Source organism: Pan paniscus, chromosome 1 (genome assembly GCF_029289425.2).
Source record: "Pan paniscus chromosome 1, NHGRI_mPanPan1-v2.0_pri, whole genome shotgun sequence".
Classification (NCBI taxonomy): Eukaryota; Metazoa; Chordata; class Mammalia; order Primates; family Hominidae; genus Pan; species Pan paniscus.
In genome coordinates this window covers 202,750,384-202,771,593 of record NC_073249.2, presented here as the reverse complement: position 1 = coordinate 202,771,593, position 21,210 = coordinate 202,750,384, and the positions used below count along the sequence as shown (strand labels likewise).

Genomic DNA, 21,210 nt, shown 5'->3' with positions numbered 1-21,210 from the left:
AAAGATAGATGTTTTGGTCCAAGAGTCTGGACCATCTTGATATTCTATCTGAACAACTCATAGCTCCAGCCCCACTCCCTTATTCTCAACCCCTCCCCACCTGCCGCACACCCCCAGATTTGCTATACCAGGGCCCGTGGCATCTTTGCCCGCTGAAACCAGGGGTTCCCCATGAGGGTCTTCCAGATCACACCCCCTGCGGCAATTACTAACAGCAGTATCAGAAGCGATGGCAGCACCAGGAAAGCCCAGTTGGCTTCTAAGGAAGGAAAAATAACAATGAGAGAAACAACAATGGCTCTTGTCTACAACTGCACCTGTGCCGAGTGCTTCACATACATGACCCTATTTAATCCTCACAAGAATAAACCCATCCTGCAGACTGTGCAAACCAAGGTTCGGGGCATTATGTAAGCTGCCCAAAGACACACAATGAGTGTGGTTTTAATCCAGGCGAGTCTATCTCTAGGCTCATGTTCTTAACCACTGTGTCACGAAGCTCCCAAGGCCCAGAGGGAAAGTTTCTCTTTCTGCACCACTTGGTACCCACCTGGGACCTCCAGCAAGAAGCAGGTGGGCTTAGAGAACTTGCTGTATTTCGGGACACTGAACGTGTAGATGGTTCTGGCACTGAGGCAGTGGTGTTCGCTGGCAGCTGGCTGAAGAGTGATCTGGACTGGCTGGCCATGGGGAGTGACTGGAAATAGGGTCTGTTTGGAAAAGAAGCAGAGAGTGGCAGAGCTGCTGTGGGGACTGGTTTCACACAGCCAGGACAGAGTGGGGTTGGCAGACATGGTAGGGTGTTTTTTTTGTTCTTTTTTTTTTTTTTTTTTTGTAGGGGATAGGGTTTGGTTCTGTCACCCAGGCCAAAGTGCAGTGGTGTGATCACAGCTCACTGCAGCCTCAAACTCCTGGGCTCAAGCGATCCTCCTACCTCAGCTCTCCAAGTAACTAGGGACTACAGATCCACACCACCATACCTGGGTAATTTTTTAAAATTATTTTTTGTATAGGCAAGGTCTTGCTGTTGCCCAGGCTGGTCTCGAACTCCCAGCCTCAAGTGATCCTCCCTTCTTGCCTGAACTTTCTATTCTTTTCCTGCATTAAAGTTTAAGCATTGAGGAAGCACTTCCCAAGACTACCTGAGTTCTTTTCAGCTGAGTCTAGAGGTAGGGATAGCCATGGTTCAAAAGCAGCCTACCACTTGGGGTCGCCCTGGCGTGCACCCCATTAAGGTCCCTACTTCGAGGAGCAGATTCTTCAGGCTTTCCATCTTGGGGTCTCCTAGTCTATCAGCAGTGGAGGAAACCTCTACAGATGCTGCACTGTGTGGTATGGAAGGCACTGGCCACGCATGACTACTGAGTATGTGAAATGCATCTGGTCCACACTGAGAAGTGTTCCAAGTACAAAACACACATCAGATTTTAAAGATGTAGTGAAAAAGAATGTAAAAGATCTCAATCACTATCAGAATTGCTCATTGAAATGATACCATTCAATTGGATGAAGTAAAATGTTATTAAAATTCGATTTACCTGTCTCTTTTTACTTAATTTAACATGGAACACTTAAAACTGCACATGTGGCTTGCATTATATTTCTTTCTATTGGGCAGTGCTGGTCTAGAATATTTGTGAGGTTCTTGAAGGCAGGAACCACGCTGGATTCAGATCTATATTCCCCAGAACCCAGAGTATGCAAAAATCGGGAGTGTGAATGTTACTTTAGTGGAAGCAAGAACATTCAAGAGCAGAGGCCCAGGGACCAAGTCTGGCTGGCCACTTGTTTATGTAAAAAGTTTTATTTTTTGTTTTTTTTGAGACAAGGTCTCACTCTGTTGCCCAGACTAAAGTGCAGTGGTGCGATCATGGCTCACTGTGGCCTTGCTTCCTGGGCTCGAGCGATCCTCATGCCTCAGCATCCCAAGCAGCTGGGACCACAAGCATGCGTCACCACACCCAGCTTTTTTTTTTTTTTTTTGTAGGGACAATGTTTCACCATGTTCCCCAGGCTGGTCTTGAACTCCTGGGCTAAGGTAATCCTCCCACCACCTCGGCCTCCCAAAGTACTGAGATTACAGGCATGAGCCACTGCACCTGGCCTGTAAACAGTTTTACTGGAACCCAGCGATACCCATTCATTTACGTATAGGCTACGGCTCCTTTTGTGCTATAACTGCAGCGTTGAGTAGTCCTGAGCGAACATACGGCCCACGAAGCCAAACATATTGACTATCTGGCCTTCTTCGGGAAAGTCTGCCAGCCCTTGCCATAAATAAATGCAGCTATACACACATGCATACACAGAAAACAAATCTGAAATTGCATATACACCAGAGTGATGTGTGGTCATCTCTGGGTACTTTTGGTTTGCTTCTTAGAGCTTATCTGTATTTTTCAGTTTTTCTGTACTGAATCTGTTGACTTGGCAAGCAGGCCTCCTGTAGGTCATCATACTTTGATCAGATTTTATTAGGGCTGACTGCCAGAAGTCAGGAGTGTACAGGGAAGACTTCCTGGAGGAGGGGTGCAGGAGCAGGCTGGGAGGGTGAGAAGAACCTGAGTAAGAAGGGGTGGAGGAGCGGGCCTAGCCTGGGGGCAGGAAAGGAGCTTCCCACCTTGTTTCCGGCCCCCTCCTTCCAGAATGCCACCTCATACTTCAGATCCAGTGGGGGCATGCAGGGGGGCAGCTGGTACGTGGCATTGGCACTCAGGATCTCCTCCGTCTGGGTGAGCACCAGGACAGGTGGGGCCGGCTCCACTGCAGAAACAGAGCAGGACCTGTCAGTAATCCCGAGGGGCCGCACTGCCTCCATCCCCCAAGACCAGAGAGCTCTCTTGGAAATGGAAAAGCAACTAGCATGTTTCAAAGCCTTCTTGTGCACCTAGCACCTTATAATCTGTTATTTCAGCCTTGCACTGACCCTGGGAGGGAGATATCACTACTCTCATTTCATAGAGAGGAAAACTGAGGCTTAGAGAGGAGAGGTGACCTGGGCAAGCTCATTGCTGACCTGCCTTCTCTCATGCCATCCCGTCCGCCTGGGTGCCCTCCACATGTCACTGGCCTGGCAGATCCTGCCCATCTGGATTCATTTTCTATTGCTGTCATAACAAATTACCACACACACAGTGCCTTAAAAATGATACAAACTTATTATCTCACAGTTCTCTAGGTCAGAAGTCCAGGTGGGCTCAGCTGGTTCCTCCGCTCTGGGTCTCACATCTGGAACCGATGGGGGAGAAGACACTTCCAAGCCCCCTTGGGTTGTCAGCAAAACTTAGTTCTTTGTGGCTGTAGGGCTGTGGTCCCTGTTTCCTGGCCGGTTGTTAGTGGGAGCCTCTCAGCTCCGGAAGGCACCCACATTTTTCATCACGTTACCACTCCATCGTCAAACCAGAAACGGCACCATGGAGTCCTGTTTATGCTTCAAATCTCTCTGACTTCCCCTTCTGCCACTTCTCTTCTGCCTCCATCTGGAGAAAGTTTTAAAGGCTCATGGGATTAGATTGGGCCCATCTGGATTATCCAGGATAACCTCACTATTTGAAGATCTATGTCTCAGTCTATTTTGTGTTGTTATTACAGAATATCACAGGCTGGATAATTTATAATGAACAGAAGTGTATTTGGCTCATGTTTCTGGAGACTTGGAAGTCCAAGAGCATGGCACTGGCATCTGGTGAGGGCCTTTGTGCTGTGTTATCCCATGGTGGCAGGTGGAAGGGCAAGAGAGGGTGAGAGTGAGCCAGCAAGAGAGGGCAGAACTCACTTTTCTTTTCTTTTCATTTCTTTTCTTTCTTTCTTTTCTTTCTTTCTTTCTTTCTTTCTTTCTTTCTTTCTTTCTTTCTTTCTTTCTTTCTTTCCTTCCTTCCTTCTCTTTCTTTCTTTCTTTCTTTTCTTTCTTTCCTTCCTTCCTTCCTTCCTTTTCTTTCTTTCTTCTTTCTTTCCTCTTTTTTTTTTTTTTTGAGACAGAGTCTTGCTCTATCACCCAGGCTGGAGTGCAACGGGGCGATCTCAGCTCACTGCAACCTCTGCCTCCCGGATTCATGCGATCCTCCTGCTTCGGCCTCCTGAGCAGCTGGGATTACAGGCGCCCGCCACCACTCCCGGACACTTTTTGTATTTTTTAGTAGAGACAGACTTTCACCATGTTGGCCAGGCTGGTCTCAAACAACTGACTTCAAGTCTTGGCCCCCCAAAGTGCTGAGTGGCATAAGCCACTGCCCCTGGCCAGAACTCACTTTTTAACAATCCATTCTTGATAAACACACTCCCGCAAGACTGACCTTAATCTATTCACGGGGGCAGCGTTCTTAAGGACTAAATCACCTTTTAACAGGGCCACTTCTTAATGCAATCACAATGATGATTAAATGTCAACAGGAGTTTTAGAGGGGACATTCAAACCATAACAGTCTATAACGTTAATTAAGATTCCTACTGCCATGCAATACTGACATCTAACATATTCTTAGCTTCTGGGGATTAGGGCAGAGCACCTTTAGAGGATCATTCTGCCTACCATGGTCTTCCCTCTGTCCCCCACCCAAAATCCACATCTCTTTCTTTTTTTTTTTTTTTTTAGATGGAGTTTCACTCTTGTTGCCCAGGCTGGAGTGCAATGGTGTGATCTCGGCTCACCGCAACCTCTGCCTCCCGGGTTCAAGCGATTCTACTGCCTCAGCCTCCCGAGTAGCTGGGATTATAGGCATGTGCTACCATGCTTGGCTAATTTTGTATTTTTAGTAGAGATGGGGTTTCTCCATGGTGGTCAGGCTGGTCTCGAACTGCTGACCTCAGGTGATCTGCCTGCCTCGGCCTCCCAAAGTGCTGGGATTACAGGTGTGGGCTGGGATTACCCAACCCACATCTCTTTCAAATGCAAAATCCATTCACTCCATCCCAATGTCCCCCAAAGTCTCATCTCATTACAGCATCAACTCAAATTCCCAAATCAACAGTATCTAAGTCAGAGTCAAATAGACTCTGGGCATAGTCCAGTCAGTACAACTCCCGGGGTACAGTTTCTCTCTATCTGTGGGCCAGCAAAACTAAAGTTTTCTGCTCCCAACATAAAATGTGGGACAGGCACAGGATAACAGTTGCAGACAATCTGGCTCAAGCATGGGGACATGAAAGGGACAATCAGGTCATGGTCCAATGCAGTTTGAAAATCCAGCCAAGAAAACTCCATTAGGTTTCAAGGCCTGGGAAGAATTCTCTTTCGCTCTTAGCACTGCCCTTTGAGCTTCTGGTTTCACCGTCTGAGATATCCTTCCTTTTCACTAAAGGTAGCAGGTGTTTGCAGCTAAGTAGTTTTACCAGTCTGCATCTCACCAGTAGAAACTGGAGAGTCCAACAGCCTTCTTTGATTTCATACTCTCTGTGTTCCATTTAATCCAAGCTAACAGTGTTTCTGTGGATGTAAACGTCTCAGGAACTTTACGGGTCTCCTATGGATGTCATGGGGGAATCCACTGCATTATTAGATAAAAGCCAGGTCCACAGATCCTTTTTTCAGATAAGCCCTTCTCTACTTTTGGCTCCAGCTGAGATGGCTGAGGGACAATGCTGTTCAGCTTCCTAGAAGTCCCCTGGTTTGATTGAAGGGGACTGTGAGTTATAATCTTAATCTCTTCAAAGAGCCTTTTGAGCGACTGAGTACTTTGATCTTTTATCTTCCTGAAGTTTGGTATAATCACATACTTGGCTGTTTCTCTATGTCACACTTTTGGGAGCAATCTCTTTTTTTTTTTTTTTTGAGATGGAGTCTTGCTCTGTCACCCACCCAGGCTGGAGTGCAGTGGCATGATCTTGGCTCACTGCAACCTCCCCCTCTTGGGTTCAAGTGATCCTCCCACCTCAGCCTCCTGAGTAGCTGGGATTACAGGTGCCCACCACCACACCCAGCTAATTTTTGTATTTTTAGTAGAGACGGGGTTTCCCCACATTGGCCAGGCTGGTCTCAAACTCCTGACCTCAGGTGATCTGCTCGCCTCGGACTCTCAAAGTGCTGGGATTACAGGCATGAGCCACTGTGCCCAGCTACAATCTCTTAATTTTATTGTTTTTTGCATAGGTTGAGAACCTCCCAAATCATCAAGTCCTGGTTCCTTTCTGTTTAAGTTCTTCCCTCATTTTCTCTCTCTCCTCTTGCATTTTACTATAAGAGGCAGGAAGAAACCAGGCCGTGCCTTCCACATTTTATTTGGAAACCTTCTCCGATAAGCATTCAAATTCATCATTTACAAGCTCTGCGTCCCATATGACTGCAGGACACAATTCTGCTAAGCTTTCTGCCAGTACAGAACAAGTTTCTTCCTTTCTCAAGTTTTCAATTACACGTTCCTTACCTTGTGAAGCAGTGCCTTGAGTGTTAGTGTGTCTACTAACAGGCTCTTCACGATGATTGAGGTATTCTTGGAGGGGATTTAGCTTTTCTCTAAAATGCTACTTGTTTCTTTCTGCACTCTGAGTCTTCAACTTCCACATTCCTACCGATAGTCTGTTGAGGGCCTTCTAGCCTTGCCCAGTGGCTTGAAGATGGAGAGGGCAATGTGACAAGGAATATGGCAGCCAGAGAAAACTAAATACACCACCTTTCAAGTTCTAACTAAAATGCCACTTCTTCCATGCAGCCTTCCCTGATTGCCAGCCAGCAGGGATCTCTGACCACACTAGTCACCTTTGCCCTGTGTTTGTGGTCAAGGTAAACATGTGGCTTCTTCATGATGTCATTACTTACATGTTTAGGAAACATCCACTGGGTACTGACTAGGTATCAAGCTTCAGGAAGGGAGCTGAGGGGAATGGGGAGATGAGGCCTCCTTGTATCCTGACCTTCAGGAGCTGAAAGTTTGGGGTAAATGAAATATGCAAACTACCAAAAGAAAGTGACCACGGCCACATATGAGAGCAGAAAAAGCGTGGAGGGAGTGTAAAGGCAGGAAGGGTCACCCTGGCTTGGGATGTGGGGCTGAAGAATCAGGAGAAATTCAGGGAGGAGGCAAAAAATTAAAGAAAACATTTTAAATATCTTTGTGTCTTTCCCTTTATTCTTCGAATGTCTTATTCCTACCCATTCAGCAATTATTGTGGTTTGTCTGCCATTCTTCTAGCCAGAGAGCCTTCCTGTCTGCCTTCTTATCCTTCCTTTCCTTCCCATCCATCCATCCATCCATCCATCCATCCTTCCTTCCTTCCTTCCCAACCACCCTTTCTTTCTTCTCAATCATCCTTTCTAACCAATATTTTTTTCTTCCTATGCCTCCTTTCTTATTATTCATTTATACTTCTCACCTTTTATCTAGCCAGTGAGCCTTCTAACCTACTCATCCATTCTTCCCATACATCCATTCTTCTTTTCTCTTCCACCTTTCTACACATCCTTCCTTCTTGTCTCTCCTTCCTTCCTTCCTTGCTTCTCCTTCGCTCCAGCCCTTCCTTCCCTGCCTGGATGTCCCGCTTTTCTTCTATACTATCTACCCACCCATCTACCTTTTCTTCTGCCTTCTGTGATGGTTAAATTTTTTCTTTCTTTAAGACAGGGTGTTGCTCTGTCACCGAGGCTGGAGTTCAATGGAACAATCATGGCTCACTGCAGCCTTGACCTCCTGGGCTCAAGTCATCCTCCTACCTTGGCCTCCCAGATAGCTGGGACCACAGGTGCCCACCACCATACCCAGCGAATTTAAATTTTTTTTTTTTTTGTAGAGATGAGGTCTCCCTATGTTGCCCAGGCTGGTCTTGAACTCCTAGGCTCAAGTGATCTGCCTACCTCATCCTCAAAGGATCTTCCCACCTTGGCCTCCCAAAGTGACGGGATTACAGGTGTGAGCCACAGTGCCTGGCCTGTGATGGTTAAGTTTATGTGTCAATTTAGCTGCACTAAGGGATACCCAGGTAGACAGTAAAACATTATTTCTGGGCCCATCTGTGAGGATTTTTCCAGAAGAGATTAACATTTTAATCGGCAGATTTGGTGATGATCTGTCCTCACCAGTGTGGGCAGGCATCATCCAATCCACTGACGGCCCAAAGAGAACAAAAAATGGAGGAGGAACGGCACATTCACATTCTCTCTTCCTGAGCTGGCACATCAACTTCTCCTGTCCTGGGACGTTGGAGCTTCCTGTTCTCCGGCATTTGGACTCTGGGACTCATATCAGTGGCCCCTCTGATTGTCGGGCCTGTGGCCTCGGACTGGGGGTTACACCACTGCTCCCCTGGCCTTGGGCCTTCAGACTCAGACAGAATCACACCACAAGCTTTCCTGGTTGTCCAGCCCATGACTGCATGCTGGGGGACGTTTTTGTGTCTGTGATTGCATGAGCCAATTCCCATAATAAATCTCCTCTTATTATAAATTTTTTTTTTTTTTGAGACAAAGTCTTGCTCTGTCACCCAGGCTGGAGTGCTGTGTCGTGATCTCAGCTCACTGCAACCTCTGCTTCCCAAGTTCAAGCAATTCTCCTGCCTCAGCCTCCTGAGTAGCTGGGACTACAGGTGTGTGCCACCACACACGGGTAACTTTTGTATTTTTAGTAGAGACAGGGTTTCACCATGTTGGCCAGGCTGGTCTTGAACTCCTGATCTCAGATGATCCATCCGCCTCGGCCTCCCAAAGTGCTCAGATTACAGGTGTGAGCCACCATGGCTGGCCTCTTTTTATTTATTTATTTTGAGACGGAGTCTTGCTCTGTCACCCAGGCTGAAGTGCAGTGGCGCGATCTCAGCTCACTGCAAGCTCTGCCTCCTGGGTTCACGCCATCCTCCTGCCTTAGCCTCCCCAGCAGCTGGGACTACAGGCGCACATCATCACGCCCAACTAATTTTTTTTGTATTTTTAGTAGAGTCGGGGTTTCACTGTGTTAGCCAGGATGGTCTTGATCTCCTGACCTCGTGATCTGCCCGCCTCGGCCTCCTAAAGTGCTGGGATTACAAGCTTGAGCCACCGCGCCCAGCTGGCCTCCTCTTAGTGTATCTGTATATATCCTATTGGTTCAGTTTCTCCGGAGAACCTTGACTAACATACTTCCTATCCTCCATCTCTCTATCCACACATATTTCCTTCCTAATAGGCATCTATCCTTCCATCCAACCTCCTTCCTTCCCATTTTTCCATTGCTTCCTCCTCCATTCCCTCCATCCTCCCTTTCTTCTAACCCATCTGTCCTTCCCTTCTTTTATCCATCCACTGAGCCAGCTTCTTTCCACATGAATCATCTCTTCTTCCTTCTCTACCATCTCTTCCTGCTGCCCTGCAATCAGTCTGTCCCTCTTCTCTCTTAAAGCCTTATTTTGTCCTTGAACACTGTGAGAAGCCTGGGCAGCAAGTTACAGCTCTCAGCTCTCTGAGGACACTGTCTGGGCATTTATCCTCCCCTTGTTACCCGGCCCTGCCCGAGGTCAGAAAGATCCAGTTCACATCTATGTCCACCGGTTACTAGCGGTATCAAGTCCACTGGTTACTAGCGGTATCAAATTTCTTAGCTTCTGTGAGTCTCAGGTTGATGGAAATGAACCTCACAAGTTTGCTGTGAAGATTAAAAATAGACTGAAAAAAAAAAAGTGCTCTCCTCACCCAATGTCAATACATGATTTCTGCCAGTAAGCATGGGACATTTTTTTTTCTATCATCTTTATCCCCCAACCCCCCACAAATTTCTACAGTGTATAGACAATACTTTTGCAAACAGAATTTGTTTTTTTTCTTTGTTTATTAATTTTTTTCTTTTGAGACGCTCTGTCGCCCAGGCTGGAGTGCAGTGGCGTGATCTTGGCTCACTGTAACCTCCGCCTCCTGGGTTCAAGCGATTCTCCTGCCTCAGCCTCCCGAGTAGCTGGGATTACAGGTGCCTGCCACCAAGCCTGGCTAATTTTTGTATTTTTAGTAAAGACGGGGTTTTGCCATATTGGCCAGGGTGGTCTCAAACTCCTGACCTCAGGTGATCCACCTGCCTTGGCCTCCCAAAGTGCTGGGATTACAGGCGTGAGCCACCACGCCTGGCCCAGAATTTGTTTTAAACATTGTTTTTAAGGAGAGAAGCTGAACATAAAAAATAGGAATAAGCATAAAAAGTGCCTTGTGTAGTCCATGACCAAAATGGTGCTCAACTGAAAATAATGAACATTGTTAGCAGAGGGTGCACGTGAGATTGCTGGTGCTGGCTGGAGCTCCCCTAACTGCCTGACAGGCTACCAGACATGGTCCCTCGCTGTTGCTGGTCCCACACCCCATCTCAAAGGGCCTGGCCCAGGGAGCTGCCCTCTGCTTTGGGGAAGTGGGAGACAGATGGTCAGGAGAACAGAACCACTGAGCACTGAGCACAGCTCCCGGATGGGATGGACAGCCTTCCACTCAGTCCCTTACCCACAGACCTACCTTCAAAAAGGTAATCCAGGTATTCGGACTCCACCCAGGGGGACTTGGAGCTGGAAGAAACCGTCCGCACACGTCCCTTGAACTTGTTGTACAGGTCCTGTTTCTTCAGGCACATCATAGAACATAGCAGCTCCTTGGTTCCTGCACACTCTTCCACTTTGCGCCACCGTCTACGGGTGGGAGAGCTGGGGGAGGAGACAGGAGAGCTTGGGCCATGGACTCAGCCTCTCCGGGTCAGGGAACTTAGAGAACAGTTGATCATGCGTCCCTCTGTTTGGCTGGACTGACTTTAGGTCCATCTGTCCAGACAGGCAGCCACTGGCTGAGACAGGATAAGAACAGCCTGGTCAGGAGCTCAGGTTCTGGAGCCAGATGGATGGGAGTGGGAATCCCAGCCCTGTCCCTCCCTAGCTTTGGGACCATGGGCAGGTCCTTGCCCCTAAACCTCAGTTTCCTCATCTGTAATGCCTCCCTCACAGGGCTGTTGTGGTGGCTGCTATTCCTAGTACTAGCGACCATTACTATATGTTTGTTCATTCAGGTGTTTATGGGCCACCTGCTGCATGCCAAGGACCATGATAGGTACTCTGTGGATGTCAGAGGGGAACATGCAGGTCCATGACTCCAACCTGGATGCTTCAGAGAGCTGCCTGGCCCTTCTATCTCTTCTGCCACGCGAGGACACAGTGTTTGCCCTTCCGCTATGCGAAGACGCAGTGAGAAGGCACCATCTTGGAAGCAGAGAGCCGCCCTCACCAGAACGGAGTCAGGTGCCACCTTGACCCTGAACTTCCCAGCCTCTAGAACTGTGAGAAGTAAATTGCTATTGTTTATTAATGCTATTATTTATTAATAGCAATTATTAGAATTACCCCATTCTAAGGTATTTTGTTAAAGCAGTACAAATGGACTAAGCCAGAGACCCAGGGAGCCTAACATTTTATTTTAATTTTTATTTTTTGAGATGGAGTCTTGTTCTGTTGCCCAGGCTGGGGTGCAGTGGCATGATCTTGGCTCACTGCAACCTCCGCCTCCTGGGTTCAAGTGATTCTCCTGCCTCAGCCTCCCGAGTAGATGGGATTACAGGCCAGCGTAACCACACCTGGCTAATTTTGTATTTTTAGTAGAGACAGGGTTTCACCATGTTGGCCAGGCTGGTCTCCAACTCCTGACCTCAGGTGACCCACCCGCTTGGCCTCCCAAAGTGTTGGGATTACAGGCAGGAGCCACCGCGCCTGGCCTAACATGTTTTTACAAGATCACTCTGGTCAACCAGCAAGGAGGCCATGGCAGGGATGTGAGACAGGATGATGGTGGAGACAGTGAGAAAGGGCTGGATTCAATATCTATTTTGGAGGTAATAATAGAACTAATAGAACTTGCTAACGGATTGGATGTAGAATGTGGGGAAAAGGAGAATCAAGGATTGCTCCTGGGTTTGGGGAGTGACAAGGGTGAATGGAGAAGGCTGAGATGGGGGCTGACACAAAGAACAGATTTTGAGAAAGAACCAATTCCTCTGTTTTGTTTCTTCATGGAAAATGTTATACTATGCAAATATTCACACCAAAGGAACCAGTGTAGTTATATTAACAGGAGACAAAATACAGACTTCCAAGTCCGAAGCAATACTAAAGATGAAAAGAACATTAGATAATGATAAATGATTCCATTCACCAGGAAGACAGAAAAATTCTAACTTATGTGTGCCTACTAAACAACTTCACCCTCTATAAAGCAAACAGACAAACTACAGGTAGAAAGTGAACAGCCACACTTACAACAAGAAATTTTAATACATCTCACCCAGCAACTGATGAATAGACAAAGAAAAATAAATACATAAATAAATAAAGAACAACACAGCTATCAAGTTGGTCTAATGAACATATACAGAACTAACTAAACAAATTGGTTGAACCACATGTGAACTATTAACAAAATATTAACACAAAGCAATTCTTAAGAAATTTTAAAGAATAGGTATCTCATAAAGTATTTCTTCTGACTGCAAAAAATTCAGTTAAAAGTTAATAACAAAAAGAGAACTAAAGGAAGTTTGAAAATTTAAAAAAATATATATTTTTTGAGACAGCGTCTTGCTCTGTTGCACAGGCTGGAGTGCAGTGGCACAAACATAGCTCACCGCAGCCTCTACTCCTGGGCTCAGGTGATCCTCCTGCCTCAGTCTCTGAGTCACTGGGACCACAGGTACATGCCACTACACCCAGCTAATTTTCTTTTCTTTTTTTTTTTTTTGAGACAGAGTCTCGCTCTGTCATCCAGGCTGGAGTGCAGTGGTGCAATCTCGGCTCACTGCAAACTCCTCCTCCTGGGTTCAAAGAATTCTCCTGCCTCAGCCTCCCAAGTAGCTGGGATTACAGGCACCTATCACCACACCTGGCTAATTTTTATATTTTAGTAGAGATGGGGTTTTACCATGTTGCCCAGGCTAGTCTCGAACTCCTGACCTCAGGTGATCCATCTGCCTTGGCCTCCCAAAGTGCTGGTATTACAGGTGCTGGGATGAGCCACCACGCCTGGCCCAGCTAATTTTTAGAAAATGTTCTGTAGAGAGGGGGTCTCACTTTGCTGCCTAGGCTGGTCTCAAACTTCTGGCCTCAAGCAATCCTCCCACCTCAGCCTCCCTAAGTGCTGGGATTACAGATGTGAGTCACCACACCTGGCCTTAAAAATATTTTTTAAAACAACCCATAGATGAAAGAAAGAATTATAATGGAAATTAATAAATAGCTGAAAGTGAATGATCACCAAGTAACACAAATGAAAACATATAAGACAGCTAAGTAATACTTAGAGGAAAACATATAGCTTTAAATACTTATAATAGAAAATAAGAAAGAATAGAAATTAATAAGCTAAGCAATAAATGATAAGAAGCCAGAAGAAACATGTCACAAAAACATATCCATGAACAGATCAAAACTGGAACCTGATACTTCAAAATGGGCTAAAAGACAGTAAAAAGTGATGCAGGACAAGAAAAAACAACATAAAACCTAATTAGAAAAACTCAGACACAGAAAAGAATTATATATATTTTTAAAAAGCAAAATTCATTTCAGAAGTGAAGAATAAATCAGAAGGAATGCAAGAACAAATTAACACAATAGATGATGCCTTAAAAGAAACAGAAGGCAAGAAGAAGGAAAGTTAAAAAAATATATAAAAGCTAAAATTATAGAACTTCCAGAAGAAAGCATAGAAGAAAAATCTTCGTGACCCTGGGTCGGGCGAATATTCCTTAGGACACCAAAAGCGTTAACTGTTGAAGGAAAAAAATCTGATATATTAGTCCGTGAGGGCTGCCATGGTAAGACACCACAGGCAGGGTGGCTTCAGCAACAGAAATCTGGAGGCTGGAAGTCCAAGATCAAGGCATCAGCAGGTTTGGTTTCTACTGAGGCCTCTCTCCTTGGCTTGCAGATGGCCGTCATCTTGCTGTGTCCTCACAAGGCCGTTCTTCTGTGTGCATGCGCTCTTGGTGTCTTCCTCTTCTTATAAAGACACCAGTCCTATTAGATTAGGGCCCACCCTTATGATCTCATTTTACTTTAATTACCTCCTTAAAGGCTCATCTCCAAATAGTCACTTAGAGGTTAGGGCTTCAACATATGAATTTGTGGGGTAGAGTATAATTCAGTCTATAACACCTGATATACTGGATTTTATCAAATTAAAATATTTTTCTCCTCCAAAAAAAAAAAAAAAAACCCACTGAAAAAGCCTAAAGAAAATGAAAAGGCCAGCCACTGGGGAAAAAAATCACAATACATACACTGATAAAGGATTTGTATTCATAGATAACTCAATAATAAGAAAATAAATGACCTAATAAAAAGTGGAAAAATATTTGAATAGTCACTTCACAAAAGATATATGAATGGCCAATAAGCACATGAAAACATGTTCAACATCATTCATCATTAGGGAGTTGTAAATTAAAGCCATAATAAAATACTACTACATACTCACTAGAATGGTTAAAATGAAAAAGACTGATAATACTAAGTGTAACAAGCACATGGAGTAACTAGAACTCTCATGTATTGTTGGTGGCAATGAACAATGGTACAGTCACTTTGGAAACAGCTCGACAGTTCCCTGTAATAGTACACATTCATTACCTAATCTCCTAAATCTTAACCCTAGATCCATTTTTCTTCTCCCTCCCTCCCTCCTTCCCTCCCTCTCTTTCTTCTTTCCTTCCTCCCCTCTCTCTCTTTTTTTTAGAGACAGAGTCTCACTCTGTCACCCAGGCTGGGGTGCAGTGGTGCAATCATAGTTCACTGCAGTCTAAAACCCCTGGGCTCAAGGGATCCTCCCACCTCAGCCTCCTGAGATGCCAGGGCTACAGGTGTACGCCACCATGCCTGGCTAATTTTGAAAAGTTTTTGTAAAGATGGGGTCTCACTATGTTGCCCAGGCTGATACTCGTAGATCTTTATCTAAGAGAAATGAAAACATATCCACACAAAGACTTGTACATGAATGTTCACAGCAGCTTAATTCATAATAGCCCTATTATGGACGAATTGAGTTCCCCCAAAATTCATATGTTGAAGACCTCATCCCCAGTGGTATTGTGTTTTGAGATAAGAGCTTTAAAGAGGTAATTATGGTTAAATGAAGTAATAAGGCTGGGGCCCTAATCAAGTAGGACTGGTGTACTTATAAGAAGAGGAAGAGACACCAGAGTGAACACACACAGAGAAAAAGCCACGTGAGGACACAGCAAGAAGTCAGCCATCTGCTAGCCAAGGAGAGAGGCTTATGGAGAAACTAAACCTAGCAACGCCTTGACCTTGGACTTCCAACCTCCAGAATTTTGAGAAAATAAAATTCTGTTGTTTACCCAGACTGTGGTATTTTGTTATGGCAGCCCTAGCAAACCAGTGCAGATTTGGGCACCAGAAATGAGGTGCTGAGGTAATCAATACCTAAAAATGTGGAAGTGGCTTTGGAATTGCATAATGGGTAGAATCTTGAAGTTTGAAGTGCATGTTAGAGAAAGCCTATATTGCCTTAAAAAGACTATTGGTAGGAATATAGACATTAAAGGTGATTCTGGTGAGGTCTCAGGTGGAAAAGAGGAATGTGTTATTGGAAACTGGAGGAAAGGTGATCCTTGTTATAAAGTGGCAAAGAACTGGTTGAATTGTCTTCTAGTGTTTTGCAGAAATTAGAAGTTAAAAGATCATTGGCTAGCCATCTCAAAAATGATATTATAAAATAAATAACAAAAAGATAATTTAAAAGACATAAACTTGGATGCTTAGCAGAAGAGATTTCTAAGCAAAGTGCTGAAGGTACAACCTGGTTTCTTCTTACTGCTTATAGTAAAATGTGAGAGAAGAGATATATGAAAGGAATTGGTAAGCAAAAAGGAACTAGAACTTGAAGCTTTGGAAAATTTTCAGCCTATCCACATTGCAAAAAAAAAAAAAAAATGAGAAAGCATGTTCTGGGGAGGACACTAAGGTTGTGGCTAGAACAACCTTTTGATAAAGAGATCAGAGGTGCAACTCATAGACTTAATCAGCCATTTAAGCAGAAATTAGACATACTGATGGGATTATACCAGCAGAGGCACTGCCAGCTTTGACTAAAGGGGACAGAGATGGGACAGAATGAAGGAAGGCTGTTGGACTTCTGGGATTCTAAAGAAAGGGACAAGAGCTGGAGCTATTTGGCTGTGAACACTCAATATCCTTCAAGTATAGGGAAAAATTTCCTGGAAGATGATTCAGAGATCAGCAGGGTTGTCACTGCCACCAAAGACCTGGAGGCAACACTGTCCCCTCCTTAGTTTCAGCAGGCTAGGCTGCTGCTAACCAGTGACTCGAGGGTAGGGTCACCACCCAGGGCAAAGGGGGTAGGGCTGCCGCCCCAGTGGGCCCAAAGGGCAGAGCACTGAGCCAAAGAGGGCTATTCTTGAAACTTAAAATCTAATGGAATTTGCCCTGCGAGGTTTTAGACTTGCTTGGGACCTGTCACTCTTTCCTTCTTTCCTATTTTTCTCTTTTGGAATGGGAAAGTCTATCCCATGCATGTCCCATCACTTTATTTTCAAAGCACATAACCTGTCTGGTTTCATAGGTTCATAGGTGGAGAGGAATTTGGCCTCAGGATGAGTAACACCTCCAGTCACACCCATACCTGATTTAGATGAGACTTTGGACTTAGAGTAGATGCTGAAATGGGTTAAGAGTTTTGGGGCTAGCCAGGTGCAGTAGCTCATGCCTGTAATCCCAGCCCTTTGGGAGGCCAAGGCAGGCGGGTCACCTGAGGTCAGGAGTTCAAGACCAGCCTGGCTAACACGGTGAAACCCCATTTCTACTAAAAATATAAAAAATTAGCCAGGCGTGGTGGCGCATGCCTGTAATCCCAGCTACTCAGGAGGCTGAGGCAGGAGAATCTCTTGAACCCGGGAGGCAGAGGTTGCAGTGAGCTGAGATCACACCATTACACTCCAGCTTGGGCAACAAGAGCAAAACTCTGTTTCAAAAAAAAAAAAAAAAAAAAAGAGAGTTTTGGGGCTGTTGGGAGGGGGTGAATGTATTTTGCACATGAAAAGGACACAAATTTTGGGAGTCCAGAGGGCAAGCATACGGCAGCCCTAGCAAATGAATACCTGCCCAGAACTGGAAGCAACCCAAATATCCACTGACGGGAAAATGGATTAACAAATGTTATACATAGTCATACAATGGCATTACTACTCAGCAATACAAAGGAATTAACTACTGATACATGTAACAATGTGGGTGAATTTCAGAAACATTATGCTGAGGGAAAGGAGCCAGACACAAAAGGGTACATACTATACACATCCATTTATATGAAATTCTGGAACAGGCAAAGTTTAATCCACAGTGTCAGAAAGCAGATCTGTGGTTGCCTAGATCTGGAGGCCTGAATGCAAAGTGGATGAGGGAACTTTCTGGGGTGATAGAGAACGTCTTACATCTTGATTGTGGTGGTGGGTACGTGGGTGCACACTTTTGTCAAAACTCATCAAATTGTATACTTTAAAATGGGAACAGTTTATTCTATATACATTTTAACTCAATAATGTTGGTTTTAAAAGAAAATTGGAATTAATTCAGCAAGGCAAGCTATGATAAGAAATATGCACTCTTAGCTACAAACATGTCAGCAGATTAGAGTTTCAGGAAAAATAAATGTAACTAAGAGAAAGATTACAAATAAGATGCTGAATAATCTCACACATGGAAGCACACAGTTTTTTAAAAACTCAAGAGTGAAACCTATTTCATTTAGAGAGCAGAATAGTAGATAGACAGATAAAAGACATTTGAAAGAAAAAGACAAATATTCTCTCCTTTTTCTTTAATTTGAGACGGTGCCTCACCATGTTGCCCAGGCTGGTCTCAAACTCCTGGGCTCAAGCGATCCTCCTACCTATGCCTCACGAAGTCTTGGAATTATAGGTGTGAGTCTCTGTGCCCAAAAGACAAATACTGAACACAGAAAAAGAAGATCCAACATACAAGTGATATGAGTCCCTAAAGAAGAAAATCAAAACAAGAGAATAGAACAAATACTAAAACTATAATTTAAGAAAACCTTCCTAAAATAAAAATGACTTGGAACCATGTATTAAGTGAGAATATTGAGTGCCTAAAAATATCAACTCAGAATGAATGAGCAATACCAACACACAGTCAAATAAAATTACTAGATTTTAAAGAAAAAGCAACAACCCTTTGTTAGTCAGGGTTCTCCAGAGGAACAGAACTAATAGGTTATACGTATATATGAAAGGGAGTTTATTAAGGAGAATTGGCGCACACGATCACAAGGCGAAGTCCCACGATAGGCCGTCAGCAAGGTGGGAAAGAAAAAAGCCATAGTGACTCAGTCCGAATCTGAAACCCTCAAAACCAGGGAAGCTGAAAGTGCAGCCTTCAGTCTGTGACCAAAGATCCGAGAGCCCCCAGCAAACCACTAACTTAAGTCCAAGAGTCTAAAGGCCAAAGAAACCGGAGTGTGATGTTCGAGGGCAGGAGGAGCAGAAGGAAGCATCCCGCACGGGAGAAAGAAGGAAGCTGGAAGACCCAGCAAGCGAAGCTATCCCACCATCTGCCACCTGCTTTCCAGCCAGCCTGGCAGCCAGTTGGGTTGTGCCCACCCACACTGAGTGAGGACGAGTCTTCCATTCCCAGTCCACTGACTCAAATGTCAGTCTCCTCTGGCAACACCCTCACAGACACACCCAGAAACAAAACTTTAACAGCCATCTAGGCATCCTTCAACCCAATTAAGTTGACACCTAATATTAACCATCACAAACCCTTTGGGCGAAAAGAGCAAGAAACTATTAAGAGGCAAGTATGTATGTTTTGGGATAAAGAAAATGAGTAATTATGGGTCATTCTAGTTCTATCATCTCCCCTGTCCTTGAGAAACAGGATTCTCAGTGTGAAAGAAAGTATAGATGTACCATAGAAGTCAGGTAAAAATCCTAAGGAACTAAATTTAGATGGGAAGCACCCGTATAACTCATTAGGCATTTTATCTTAAAAATTATGTACATGTAGGCCGGGTGCGATGGCTCATGCCTGTAATCCCAGCATTTTGGGAGGCCGAGGGGGGCAGATCACTTGAGGTCGGGAGTTCGACACCAGCCTGGCCAACATGGTGAAACCCTGTCTCTACTAAAAATACAAAAATTAGCCGGGTATGGTGGTGGGCGCCTGTAATCCCAACTACTTAGTAGGCTGAGGCAGGATAATCTCTTGAACCCAGGAGGTGGAGGTTGCAGTGAGCCGAGATCATGCCACTGCACTCTGGCCTGAGTGACAGAGTGAAGCTCTGTCTAAAAAAAAAAAGTATGTACATGTGTGTGTCTATGTGGTATGCACACATCACTCTGTTCACTGAAAAGACCAAAAGCAATAGCTAAGTAGTGATCAGCATAGCTAGCATGCAGATTACAGTCTTTATAACCATTTCTTACTAAATTGAGAAATGGCTGACTGCAGGTTTTAGGTCAGGAATTGTACCAGAGGGACCTGGAACATCTTGTCGTAATGGACAGCTGGAAAGGTATCTGTTAAATCTGGAAAGATTTAACTTGACCACTAGGTTCAAGTTAAAAGGACTCAGGAGCAAGCTTGATGAGACTCCCACTGGACAGAGATGAGGCAATTCAAGCTTCAATGAGCAGAGTACGTCGCAATAGACTGAAACCACCAAATGTGTTTAAATGCCTGAGTTCATAATGATAATAATAAACTAGCGATCACCTTTGGGAGATGATAAGGAACCAATTCATTATCTTGAAAATTGATAAAGGAAAAAAATTAAGCATTTATCGTCTCTTGCCTATTTGAATAGTATGACTGGATATCAAATACCAGATGAGAGGATACATCTCTTTATAAAATAATTCCAACTAACAAATGAAAAAAATTATATAATTAGAATATCACCATTTTACAACCCCACAGTTGTTTCAAAAGTATAAAAGACATGAAAAATATCATAGAAGTTCAGAGGATAGATTTTCTTTCTTTTTAGGATCTTGCTCTGTTGTCCAGGTTGGAGTGCAGTGGTGTGATCTCAGCTTACTGCAACCTCCATCTCCTGGGCTCAAGTGATCCTCCCCACCTCAGCCTCCCAAGTAGCTGGGAACACAGGCACATGCTACTACACTTCACTAATTTTTTGTATTTTTTTTTTTTTTTTTTGTAGAGACAGGGTTTCACCATGTTACCCAGGCTGGTCTCGAACTCTTGGACTCAAGCAATCTGGCCACCCACCTCGGCCTCCCAAAGTGCTGGGATTACAGATGTAAGCCACCATGCTTGGTCCTAGAGGATAGACTTTCAACTCCTTAATAAATTTATTCCAGCCATACTACGCCCAGCTGTGTGACTTTGAGCAACATGCACCCTTCGTGCTTCAGTCTCCTCCTCTGTAAAGAGGCGTACTGAACTTGTCCTCAGAGAGCTGCTGTGAGATTAAGTTCATTACGTGTGTTGACACAGTGCCAGCCACACAGTAAATATTAGGTGTTTTCTGGCACCTGATAGCGCTCTTGCTTTTGAAAGCTCTCTTGCAGTCTGTCCCTGCTCAAGCCAGGCTCCCATCACTCACATGTGGATTCCACACATGGAGGGATGACGTGATGGAACAGGAAGGGCACAAATGTTGGAGTTGGACCCGAGTTCCCCTTCTGGCTCCATGACGTCCTTCCTCAGACAAGACACAGCACCCTCTGAGCTCAATCCCCTCACCTCTAGAATGGGGAAAACACAGAGCCTGCCTGGTCACATTGGGAGAAGGAAGTGAAATATTCACGTAGGGCCCTTAGCCCTTGGCCTGGCACAGGACGGGTCCTGAGGACACGGTGGTCCCCTCCTCTTCCTGCTTTCCCCTCCTCACCAACTCCAGGTGAATCCTCCCAAGCTTCTGCTTCTATCATCTCACTGTCTTGCTAAAGAACTTCGAACGATTCCCATCTATGTTCGAAGATGGTGGATCTGCTTCCATTGTCAGATTTCTCTGGATTCGCTGTGGCTGCCTGGGCTTCCAAATTGAGAATGATCCCATCGGGAAAAGTGTGACCATTTGGCCAGGCGCGGTGGCTCACGTCTGTAATCCCAACACTTTGGGAGGCTGAGGTGGGTGGATCACCTGAGCTCAGGAGTTCGAGACCAGCGTGGGCAACATGGAGAAACCTCGTCTGTACTAAAAACACAAAAATTAGCCAGATGTGGTGGCATATGCCTGTAATCCCAGCTACTCTGGAGGCTGAGGCAGGAGAATCA

General features: G+C 45.0%; 1 protein-coding gene across 2 annotated transcripts in view; it reads right to left on the bottom strand.

Annotated features, from left to right (window-relative positions):
• Positions 1–21,210, bottom strand: part of IFNLR1 (interferon lambda receptor 1) — a 32,024-nt gene that overhangs the window by 3,736 nt on the left and 7,078 nt on the right. Inside the window, exons 3-6 of one of the 2 annotated variants that reach the window (XM_003810767.6) lie at positions 10,391–10,575; positions 2,621–2,763; positions 551–710; positions 129–259 (exon numbers count right to left, since the gene is read on the bottom strand). In XM_003810767.6, the coding sequence (XP_003810815.4) occupies positions 129–259; positions 551–710; positions 2,621–2,763; positions 10,391–10,575 (619 nt within the window). The remainder of the gene's footprint in view (positions 1–128; positions 260–550; positions 711–2,620; positions 2,764–10,390; positions 10,576–21,210) is intronic. The other variant, XM_008963144.4, reaches the window with a different exon arrangement.